Genomic DNA, 12182 nt, shown 5'->3' with positions numbered 1-12182 from the left:
TTGCATCAACACTATATAAGCCCCGCCCCCGACAGGACTAAGGCGCGCAATACGCGTGCGCAGGGTCGGCCGGCTCGCGGGGCCCCTGCGAACTGCGCGTGCGCGAAAGGTTAACCGCGACCGTTGCTAAAGGCTTCTTCTTTCAGCCGTTGGCCCCGCCTCCCTTCTTTCAGGTGTCAGTTAAAAAAAGAGAAAGGCGTGGCGGGGCTGGAAGGAGGCGCCCAAAAATAATAATAAATCTGCTCCGCCCTGATTCCTTTGGGGCAGGAAGCAGCAAGTGCTGCCACCTGCAAGGCTTCGAGCCGAGTTTCGCTCCAAGGAAAGGCATCCTGGTTGTGGTGTGGCTCGTTTGTCCCAGTAAAACACCCTGACTCTGTAGAAAGAAATGAAATAAAACCAATAAATCCGCGTCGCCCTTATATAGAATCATAGAATCCTAGAGTTGGAAGAGACCAACAAGGGCCATCGAGTCCAACCCCCTGCCAAGCAGGAAACACCATCAGAGCACTCCTGACATATGGTTGTCAAGCCTCTGCTTAAAGACCTCCAAAGTAGGAGACTCCACCACACTCCTTGGCAGCAAATTCCACTGTTGAACAGCTCTTACTGTCAGGAAGTTCTTCCTAATGTTTAGGTGGAATCTTCTTTCTTGTAGTTTGGATCCATTGCTCCGTGTCCGCTTCTCCGGAGCAGCAGAAAACAACCTTTCTCCCTCCTCTATGTGACATCCTTTTATATATTGGAACATGGCTATCATATCACCCCTTAACCTCCTCTTCTCCAGGCTAAACATGCCCAGCTCCCTTAGCCGCTCCTCATAAGGCATCGTTTCCAGGCCTTTGACCATTTTGGTTGCCCTCCTCTGGACACGTTCCAGTTTGTCAGTGTCCTTCTTGAACTGTGGTGCCCAGAACTGGACACAGTACTCCAGGTGAGGTCTGACCAGAGCAGAATACAGTGGCACTATTACTTCCCTTGATCTAGATGCTATACTCCTATTGATGCAGCCCAGAACTGCATTGGCTTTTTTAGCTGCCGCGTCACACTGTTGGCTCATGTCATATGTCGCTTGGCAGGTCGTGGCACCAGGCAGCGCCGAGCTTCGCGTTCGCCGAGCCTCATTGCCAACCAGTGGCGTAGCGTGGGGGGTGCAGGGGGGGCCGGCCGCACCAGGCGCAACATCTGGGGGTTAGGGTCAAGGGGCGCAAATCCACGGGTTAGGGGGCGCAAATTACTTGCCTTGCCCCGGGTGCTGACAACCCATGCTACGCCACTGTTGCCAACGGGCCCTTGAAGGCCTCTCTGCTTCATGGTCTAGAACATGGCAGCAGCGCTGTGTTTCCGCCTGGAGTTAAAAGAGATTTAAGGCCCAGCGCAGCCACGACGGGCGAAGGCTGCGAAGGAAGCCCAGCTCTCCTCGGGGCTTCGGAGCTTCAGGCCGAAAAAAAGAAAAGAAAACCGCCCTCAGAGAAGGATCCGTCATGTTCTAGGAATGGGCGCAAGTGCCAGGTCGCAAGTGGAAGCAGAGAAGAGCAGGCTTGGGAACGGGTGAAGAGCCCTCCTCATCCTGACGCGCTGATTTATGATATTGGAAAATATTTGCTTTAAAACATACATGGAAGAGCGGTGGCGGGCTGTGTGTTGTGTTTCCTATTATGTTATGTATTTTTGCGGTTCTGTGGAAAGCCACCCTATGATGCTCGCATGTATAAATGTAAATAAATAAATGAGTATTGATAACGGAGGCCTGTGATGAGTAATTTATTTAATTGTACATTTATTGCTCCATCCAGCAAGATGAGATAACACAGGAACAAGGACTGTGATGAGCATTGTAAAGGCAACCGATACCAAGAATAGTTTTTGGTCTGTTGTTCTCAGGTATATTTTAAAAAGCAGTGGCTCCCTCATTTATTGTTAATATCCTACATAAAATTAGCCTTATTGAATTAACCGGCATCTTAAGATTACAATTCTATGCACGTATACTGGGAGTAAACACCGCTGTAATTAACGAAGACGTCTGGATAAGCATACGTAGTATTAGATGCAGGGCCAGCCCAATTCATTTTGGCACCTCAGGGAACCACAAAATGGCACCATGCTCCCTGCCAGGGAAGAAGGGATGAGTGAAGATCAGCATCAGGAACAAGGAGGGGGAAATAGAGATCGACTTTGGGATCTGCTGCACCTGTGGCTTCTGCTGTCTGAGGTGGTTGCCCCATTAGTATGCGCCAGTCCTCATTAGGTGGCACCATGTGCCTACATATTGCTATGGAAGCTGAATTATTTCCATTGAGTGCATTGTATCCGTGTGGCCGGACATTAAGTAGAAATTCTTGTTTGGTGACATTTTTCTACAGCTTGGAAAAATCAACTTGTATAAATCAGCATAGTTCTGTGTAAACCTTGGCTTTACTTGCTGGAGATTTGGGCTGATATATAGGTGTGACTGTACATTCACATGCCTGGTGCTCAGCATTTGAAAAATATGAGTAATCATGAGAGCCATGGGATCATTGTCAATACAGTCAAATGAGGGAACTTTAAGGCCACAGGTGTACATTTGTGTTTTGTTGGGTCCTTCAGGTTCTCTATCTGTCACACACACACACACACACACACACACACACACACACACTTACTGTACATATAAAAGGAACACATTAAGGAGATGGCTTTGTTAAAACTTCCTCCGTAGTATGCTAATGGTCTACATGCAGTTAATTTTTCTATAGGAGAACATTCAAACACTATTCCCCTTCCAGCAGTCCAACCAAAGTGGTTCAGTCCAGGAAAAGCTTTAAATTTTATTGATCTATGAACTGGACTTAAACCTCCAGTTCCTTGGAGGTTTTTAAGCAGAGGTTGGATGGCCACCTGTCAGATATGATCTTGAGATTCCTGCATTGCAGGGGGTTGGATTAGATCACCCCCTTTCAACGCTACAGTTCTATGATCTTGCTAAAGTAAATGTTGGAAGATCCATGGCTTGGTCATCTGAACTATTTTTCTTTGGTAAAAAGCAGATGTAGGGGTGATTTAGATTGGGGCTGCAGCAGTGGGGAGGGAGAGGTAATCTGAAGCTGCTGTGGAGCAGGGGTGGATAGGTTGAGGGATAGCTCAGGTGGTGGAGGGCGAGACTTTTAATCTCCTCCCTGGGCACCAGCAACCCATGCTATGCCCCTGGCTATGTTTAACATTTAAAAAAAAAAATCTGTTATGAAAGAGCTAGTCATGGATCTCCTACGCTTTAACTAGTTTAGCCTAAATGGCCTATAAATTCAGCTTCATTGGGTGTTCCTGACTTCTAGTGTTAGGAGAAAAACTCAACCAGGCTGATTAAAGAGAGCTGGCCCATGAACATGTTTTTAAAGGAGTAGTGCATCTGTTCCCTTGATTCCAAAGGATATATATAGCATCACTAACTAGACTGAAATAAAAAAAAAAAATGAACATTTTCTGTAGTAGTTTTAATACTCCTGTTTAAAACTTAGTTTTACAATATTTGTTTCAATCTCAAGTATGCTGTGGTTCCGTTCGTGCCCCTGCTTTCATTTTCACTCCCATTCCCATGCCTTCTGCTCCCTCTGTTTTGCAGCCCTTTTAGCACCCTCATTTTCACCTCCACCCCATTTCTGCTCCACTCTCCCCCTTTCCTTGACTCTCCTTTGCACACAGATCACCCCCATTTCCACACCTTCCTTTCTCTCCTATCTTGCAGCACCCCCTTTGCACACCCCCCATGCTGATATGTTGCTGTGACTTTAAGAGAATAGAAAGTTACCTTGCTCAGATAGAGATGGTTAAGTTCAGCTGATGGATAATGCACCTATATGGGTGTTTGCTTGTTAGTAAAGTATTCATTCTAAATTACTACATTGAATCTGGCACTTCAGTACCAGAGGTGAAATACGTTGTGGGAAAGTACTATGGAATATGTGAGTGCTTCACATCCTTTTCTCTCTCACCCATGAGGCAACGCTCCCTAATGATGATAGGGTTGGCATACAGGGCTATTCCTGTAGGAAAGAACATCAGATGCCAGCTCCTTCGGGGCTAGTTTGTGTTTTGTTTTGATTATGTGGTTCTCATGGCAGTTGATAATGTGGTAAGCTGCCTTGAGAATTTTGGTAGAAAAACTGGATAGTTCTAAACAAACAAGTAAATGAAATGTGATTATTTTTGTGCACGCAAGCTTCAAACTTCAGTTAACATTCTACTCTTTTGCTCGTGCCTGGTTCTTTAAGGGTGGGTCCACTTTTGGACTTGCGGGAGAAGAAAGGTGGGACATTCTCAGTCTCTGATGAGAGGGAAGGAGCTATGTGCTGTGCCTTAGGCAGAATGCAGGATGAGGGACAGGGAGTTGCATAAAAAGTCCCAGAATGAGGGAAGGAACTGGGGAAGTCTAGTGGGACACAGGGAACAGACTGGATGGTAATGATATCTGTTTAACGATAAGCAGGTCAGATGAGTTGTTCAAGAGAGAGTTTTATTAAAGAACTATATGTAACACAGGACTAACCTCTTAAAATAGATATGGGAGGTGCACTTAAAGGTATAGTCACAGTTACCCTTCAAGTGGACATATAAATAAGCTTCCTCTACAGAGATTGGGGGGGGGGGCATTCTCCTTGCCTTTCCTCCTAAGCCCCACTGAGCATGGCCAGAGAGGGAATACCAGCAGCCTATGTTTGTCTGCCCCCAACTCCCCTGCTCTGAGCCAAGGGAGACATAGGGTTAAGCCTACCTAGACTTTAAAAACAAGCTGAGAATCATATTCCTCACCTGGTTAAAATCCTAAATGGCAGCCTGAGATGGGAGTCTGAGGTTTAGTATGTGGCTTAGGAAATATTAGTGTCACATTTATTGTTGTTATTACTATTTTACATGTTCTGGCTCTCAGAGGCGCACCCATAAATAGTTGTACCTGTTTTGTAATCACATATACATATCTACATGTTCCAAGTAGTATGACACCAGGGCCAAACAGGAAGAGGAATGTTTCTTTGTTATCACAAACTTTCAGAATTTCCATCTTCATGCTTAAAAGCTGTCAGCCATAGCAATACTCCAGGACTGAATCTTATCATAATGAAATTAGATACCATAATGGAATTGCCATAGTATTAAGTTCCTACTTAGTATAATACAGGATTACTCACTTTGTAGGCCCAGAACAAAAGACTGTTTATTTATTAACAGGTTAACACACAGCTGGATAGAAAAACGAAAGTAATTATAACAGCAAGCTAACAAGTTTTAACTCCAACCCATAATAACTGGAGACAGTGTTTAACTCTATTATAACCCATTTCTACACATGGCATTTCATTGCTCCAAGAGTAAACCCTTGGTGATATAAAAGGTTCTATCATAGATTATTTGACATCCATAGAAAATGTACACTTGCAAACACAAAACTGCCTGATCTTGCTCACTCAGAATGGGATTAAGTTGCGTTACGAAGCACCCATTACTTAAAGGTAAAGGTAAAGGTACCCCTGCCCGAACGGGCCAGTCTTGACAGACTGTGGGGTTTGTGCGCCCATCTCACATTTATTGGCCGGGGGCCAGCGCTGTCCGAGGACACTTCCGGGTCACGTGGCCAGCGTGACATCGCTGCTCTGGCGAGCCAGAGCCGCACACGGAACGCCGTTTACCTTCCCGCTGGTAAGCGGTACCTATTTGTCTACTTGCACCCGGGGGTGCTTTCGAACTGCTAGGTGGGCAGGCGCTGGGACCGAACAGCGGGAGCGCACCCCGCCGCGGGGATTCGAACCGCCGACCTTTCGATCGGCAAGCCCTAGTTACTTAGACAGGTGTTAAAAGACTTGTCCGTTCTGTGAGCTGTCATTCATCTGAAGTGACGGAGATAAGGAATGTATAGCATTTTATAAACTCGTGTTCTGTTGTACAGTAGCAGCAACAAAAGTATTTGAGGGTGCGACTCAGTTTTAGCACTAATACAAGAGAATTTTCTCTGTCAGGGGGAGTAAGCTATTTCATCTGTTCCACGACATAATCAGTAATCTGAGTTGTTATTCTAAGTTTTGGGAAATGCCCTGGTAGCATCTCGTAAGAGGCATTGGGGCACTGCTGCATCCAGGTTTTTCAGTCCCCCCCGTCCCCGGTCACTACTACACATTCCATTACTGGTTCACTGTAGGCCCAGTATTCACCGCTGCACAGTAGGAAAGAGCACATCAAGGAGGAAGAGGAGCAGGGACAGAGAACCCTGTTGCAGTGTGTGTCTTGGCAGATGCCCAAGGAGCTAAACCTGTGGGGTGCCATTTTGTTGTTGCTATTCTTAAACAGTTGGCAGTCCAGAAATCCTTGGGAATGTGCTTCAAAATAACCCAGACACATACCAAGAGATACCAATCTACCTTCTGCCCTCCTCTGTCCTGTGGTCATATCCACCTAGCATAGGTTCAAATTAAAACAAAGGGATGTGCAATTGAGGGGGAGGCATTGAAAGACAGCCGGAGCGAAGGTGAAGAATTCTGTTTTGTTTGCCTGGCATAAAATGCTGCCTGGTTTTAACATGACATTTGCATTGAGGGAAATGATCTGCCTGTAAAAAATGTTAGATGAGCAACAATGCTCATTCTGTCTAGAATATACACTCCCCTCAAATGCAGAAAAGCGATGAGAAAAATATGCATGTACAGGAGATTCCCCGTTTATGTGTGGGTTCTGTTCTGGGGCTCTGTGCGCATATGCGAAATCACATAATGGGGAGCACCCTAGAATCCTAGTGGCTCACGAGGAGACGCACCCCAAAGCTTGAAGAGGAGCTCTTCAGGCTCCAGGAGAGTCTCTTTGTGAGCTGGAGGGACAGCAGGGCTTTGTGTTGCTGCTCAGCCTCCCCACCTAACAGCTGACGTTACAGCTGAAAAAGCCCTGCTGCCCCTCTGGCTGGGGAGGGTGTCCTCATGAGCCAGGAGGATTCTCTGGGGTGCTCTCTATTTCCAGGATCTGCTTCCGGGATCTCGGCACCACGAGTGTGTGCGGTCTTGCACAAATAGAGCATGTGCAAATGGGCATGTGTAAGAATTCAGTTTGAAGGTGCAGGACACAGTGTGATTAAATGAAACTATGTAAGAGACATCAGGGCTTAGATCGAAACATTTTAAAAGTAGGGAATACTGGAAATAGACGTACATGGGGCTGAGCCAAAGAGTGCTTGTCCCAAGCTTGGATCTTAGCATCCAGAAATTCTCCTTTCATTCCTGTTTTATTTATCCTTGCGACTAATAGGTTTGCCATCTGTGTAGTTTGTAAACAACCCAGCTGCAGAAATACAGTTACCGCATTGTATAGCATTTTAATGGATGTTATCATTGTCCTATAACTGGTTTTATTGTTATTTTAGTGTGAATACTGTGAACTGCCCTGGAAGCAAATAAATAAACAAATAAAATTTCATGTGCTCCACAATTTAAACCAGTAAGTGTAACATAATACTTTAAGAGAAAGCTAGCTGAAACATGGTTTTAAAGCCTATTGAAAGGCTTGTGATTATGGGGCCAAAAGCAGCTGGGTAGGGAAGGATTTCCACAACCTGAGCACTGCTTCTAAACTGTCTCTCATGCCTGCTAACCAAATAGATCTTATGGACAGAGTCTACAAAAACAGCCAAGCAGATCTTTAATGTCTGGATAGGTTCACAATCTGACCTCAAGCCGTAGAAGGACAAAACTAGCACTCAGAATTCAACCTACATTGTGTTTGTGTAAATGTTATATTTGAACAAAACCTATCTTAATATAATTAGATTTCCTGTGGGTTGACCAGTTGATCTGGATTTTATTTTAGTTTTGTTATATCAGAAAATCAATAAATATGGTAAAGAATAAGCTTCCATTTTCCACCCATGTCTACGTAGAAGTAAATCCTATTTAGTCCACTGCTACTTGCTTCCAAGTAAGTGCAGTTAAGGATTGCAGCCTTGGGGCATGCACACCCTGTGTGATAATGGGCATTCAGTGCTAGACGTAGGTACCTTGTGCAGGTGCTGTACACACATCATCCTCATGTTAGTCTGAAGTGCATTTTGCTGGAATGGCTGTAATCTCTTTTGTGCCAGGAATGCATTTCTCAAGCATTTTCTCTGCATACACAGAGAGCTTTTCAGGTCCCTTCCTATTGGGGCAAACCCAGGGCCAGCCCATCCCTGAGGCAAGGTGAGGGGACTGTCTCAGGCAACAGAATCCACTAGGGTAGCAGATCCCAGTATCAGTCTTTCTTTCCCCAGGGCTATGCCCCTCTCCCTCACCATGTTTAACTTACCTATGAATGAAATTGGCAAAACAGGAAGTAGTACAATAACTTAGTCACCTCTGGATGCCAATATATTATATCCTCTGTATATCAGTATATTAACATACCAGTTTCTAGCCTGGGAGACAGACAGAGGGAACACACCAGGGAACACTAGCTTTGACAACATGCCCGGCTTTACGGATAACAGCTGCTGCTTTAGATGGGCTTATCCTGCACAACTGCAAACTGCTATGCGCAAGAGCCCAAGGTCAAAAAAGACCCTTGTCCATTTCAAAGGCTACGCAGTTACGCAGCCTTAGTGTCGATCATAAGGAAACACCCCGATCTGCTGCCTGCCTGACTTAATTTAACACCACCCTGTCGGGCGCAACCTGTGCTAATTGCCTTTGTACTCTCCAGGGCGAGTAATGCTCCCTTTCGAGTCTGGATTATGCAAGCCAAGCGTGTCCTCTCCCCGCTGGCTTGGGCGCCTTCTGCTCGTGGGCGCGACCCGAGGGCGGGCGGGCTGCCTGCCTGCCTGCCTGCCTCCTGCGGGCTCGCCACTTGCTGCCTCGGGCTCGGGAGATTCCTCGGGCCGCCGCCGCTGTTTGTATTTGTCCCGCGCAGTCACATGGAAACGCGCCGCTCGCGCCTCCCCCCGCTGAAGCTCGCCTGAACTTCCAGGCTGGGCGGGCGGACGGGCGGGCATCGCGGCGCGGCGGCGGCAGGAGGTGCGGCGGGGAGCCGCGAGGTAAGCAGCTTGGCAGCAATGGCGCTGGCCGGCGTCGCGCAGCTTAGTTTCCTGCGGCTCCAGCCTCCTTTTCGAAATCGCGGGGTCCCAGCCGGGCGCCTGCTCCGCTGACCGGTCTGGCTCGGGGCGCGCTGGCGGAGAAGGTAAGCCTCCCCGAGTGGACGAGGCGCCAGGCCCGTCTGCAGCCCCGAGCGGCTGTCCGGAGGCATTTCGGCTCTCCGCTTATGGCTGGGTTTTCCGGGCTCACCGCTCGCCGCGCGCGTTTCTTTTGCACCTTCGCGAGCGAGTGGCGCTTTTGCTCCACTCGTTCCACCTTCTTGTTCCCGGGAAAGAAAATACCTGTTGGGCAGACGCATGCATATTGCATGGCTCTCCGCCCCCGCCCAGCGTCGGACGGCGGAGGCGTCGCCAAAGGCTTAAGGTGCCGCGGGACCAAAGCGGGCGGGCGGGCGCTGCGGGTCCCTGGACGGGCTTTCGCGGGCTGCCCGCCAGCCTGAACTTTCCCCCTTCCCTTTCTCCGCCTCCCCTTTAGGCGCCTGGCTGGAGACGGAGGGCACCATGTGAGCCGGGAGGGCGGCGCGGGCGACGAAGGAAGCGGCTCGGCGGAGTCCCGGGCCCTTTTCTTTCCCTTGGAACCCGCTCCCTGTAGCCCACAACCGGCATCCCACCCAGCTCCGGCCCGAAGGCAGCGGAGGAGGAGGAGGCGCCCCCCATGGAGGCGGCGGCGGCGGCGGCGGCGCTGCAGCCGGGGAACTGCAAGCCCCCCAGCGGGTAAGGAGCCGGGCAGCCGCGAGCGGGACTCTTGGGTCGGGGGGCGGCGGAGCAGCTGCCACTTGCGCCTGCTGCTCCGTCGGCTGCGCGCCGCGCGGAAGGGTTAGCACCGGCCAGGATTTAGCGCCGGCTTCTCCCAGCTGCTGCTGCTGCTGCTTTGCGCGCCCCAGGCGGCCACCGAGCCAGTGGCGTAGCGTGGGTTGTCAGCACCCGGGGCAAGGCAAGTAATTTGCGCCCCCTAACCCGTGGATTTGCGCCCCCTAACCCGTGGATTTGCGCCCCCTAACCACCAGATGTTGCGCCCGGTGCGGCTGGCCCCCCCCTGCACCCCCCACGCTACGCCACTGCACCGAGCGAGCGAGGCGCGCGGACCCCGAGAGCGTCGTCGGGGGATTCGGCTGCGCCGGCCCGCTCGCTTCCCCCACTCAGCTGCCCAGAGCGCGGGGAGGAGCCGAGCCTGGCAGGCAGCGGGGAGCAGGGCGGCCGGGTGGGAAAGACGAGCCGCGAAAGGGCAGGCTCCGGGGCGCGGCTGCTTGCCAAGAGGAGGCTCCGGCCGGAGGGGAGAAGAGGCCGCTCGGCAAGGGGGATGGAGGCTGCCCGAGGAGGCGGGGCGGGCGGGCGGCTGCTCCCGAGGGAAAGAAAGCCGCGCTGGAAACGGCGGCTCCGCGGCAATGGGAGCGAGGCGGCAAGAGTTTGATTCGCGAGGAGCATCCTCTGTGCCGTCGCAACGGAGGGGGGGGAGCAGCCTGGGGGAGGCATTCTGGGGATCCCTCGGCCAGGGGGTCCCCCGCTGTGGCCGAAGGGGGAGGCTGCAATTGCAAAGAGAGGAGAAAGTCTACGGTGGGATGTGGGCAATTAGCTGCTCAACACCATTAAGACTCCTAAAGGTATTTTAAACCGCACAATAAATGTATAGTAGCGGATTTGGAAAACTGGGTTGTTTTCACATGAAACTGGCAGTGGCGTAGCGTGGGTTCTCAGCACCCGGGGCAAGGCAAGTAATTTGCGCCCCCTAACCCATGGATTTGCGCCCCCTAACCCCCAGATGTTGCGCCCGGTGTGGCCGGCCCCCCCTGCACCCCCCACGCTACGCCACTGGAAACTGGGCAAGTGAGTTGGGATAATAGCAGAGCTGGCTACACCATTAGGCAGAGTGAGGTGGTTGCCTCAGACAGCTGGTTCTGCATGTCATGAAAGGGGCAGCAATTGGTTAATGGTTTTAATTAATCATTAGGGTCTTTTTATGCACAAGGAGCAGGGGAGGTGTTTTTTGGATTTCCTCCCTCTGGTGCTAGAAGAAAGTGGCTGGATTTGGCTACTCACATACCTTGATTTGGAGTATGCGATCAAACCAAGGCTCTAGATCAGGGGTCAGCAAACTTTTTCAGCAGGTCCCTCAGACCTTGTGGGGGGCCGGACTATATATATATATTTTTTGGGGGGAATGAACGAATTCCTATGCCCCACAAATAACCCAGAGATGCATTTTAAATCAAAGCACACATTCTACTCATGTAAAAACACGCTGATTTCCAGACCATCCGCGGGCCCAATTTAGAAGGCGATTGGGCTGGATCCGGCCTTAGTTTGCCTGCCCATGCTCTAGATAACTGGGTGAGAATACATTGTTTGCATATCTGTGGGCCTTTAAAGGCTCAAGTTCAGAGGTTCCCCCAGTTTGGTTTGCAGCATTATAGGAAAAGTCAGAAGGGGAAAATGTGGTTTGGGTAAGGGTTTGTGAGGTGGATATGTGGTAAAGAAGCCATAGATCCAATTCCTGTCAAATCTCATATATTCAGAAGAGAAACATAAAGTGGATATTCATCAAGTTGGTGCTTGTTCAGACTAATTAACTGGGAGGAAAGTTGTGTGGCCCTCACCTATTCTGAATCTCTCCACCTTTGCAAAGAAACAGTGGGCACTTACATCTTGCAATTTTGTTCATTCTTAGAATTTAAGTGCATTCCCTTGATTCAGAAGGGGTCGCTGCTTCACAATTGCTAGTGTGGGTTCATACCAAAGAAATGGTACTCAGAAGTAGGCTCCCCTGAATTCCATGGGGATTACTCCCTGTACAGGAGTGGAGTTAATGGGTTAATCTTAAATGTGTCACACAGGAGTGTTAGCAAGGGACGCCATAAATTTTCAGACCAATGGGGAAAGATTATTCCCCCTTTCTGGCTTATTAACTTGTACACCTTTTTTACAGAATATGGAGTGAGGTGGAGGGATATTAAATAGACTAGGACCTGGGAGACCAAGCTTAAAAGCAACCATGAAACTCCCTTGGACCAGTCCTTGTCTCTCGGCCTGCCCTACCTCACAGGGTGGTTATGAGGGTAACATTGGGGGAAAGGAACTAATGAATGGCGCCTTGAACTCCTTGAAGGAA

General features: G+C 49.6%; 1 protein-coding gene across 7 annotated transcripts in view; it reads left to right on the top strand.

Annotated features, from left to right (window-relative positions):
- The first annotated feature begins 8967 nt into the window (after positions 1-8967).
- Positions 8968-12182, top strand: part of COBL (cordon-bleu WH2 repeat protein) — a 206859-nt gene continuing 203644 nt past the window's right edge. For 2 of the 7 annotated variants that reach the window (XM_082194701.1, XM_082194697.1), the window contains exon 1: positions 9576-9790. In XM_082194701.1, coding sequence (XP_082050827.1) covers positions 9732-9790 — 59 coding nt within the window. In that variant the 5' untranslated portion in view covers positions 9576-9731. Of the gene's footprint in view, positions 9020-9551; positions 9791-12182 lie in introns of those variants that run through there. The other 5 variants (XR_014212795.1, XM_082194696.1, XM_082194698.1 and 2 more) reach the window with 5 other exon arrangements.

The sequence above is a fragment of the Podarcis vaucheri genome (genome assembly GCF_965113315.1).
Source record: "Podarcis vaucheri genome assembly, chromosome: 13".
NCBI classification, from domain to species: domain Eukaryota; kingdom Metazoa; phylum Chordata; class Lepidosauria; order Squamata; family Lacertidae; genus Podarcis; species Podarcis vaucheri.
The sequence above is the reverse complement of the archived record's forward strand: the minus strand, read 5'-3'. Positions and strand labels throughout refer to the sequence as shown.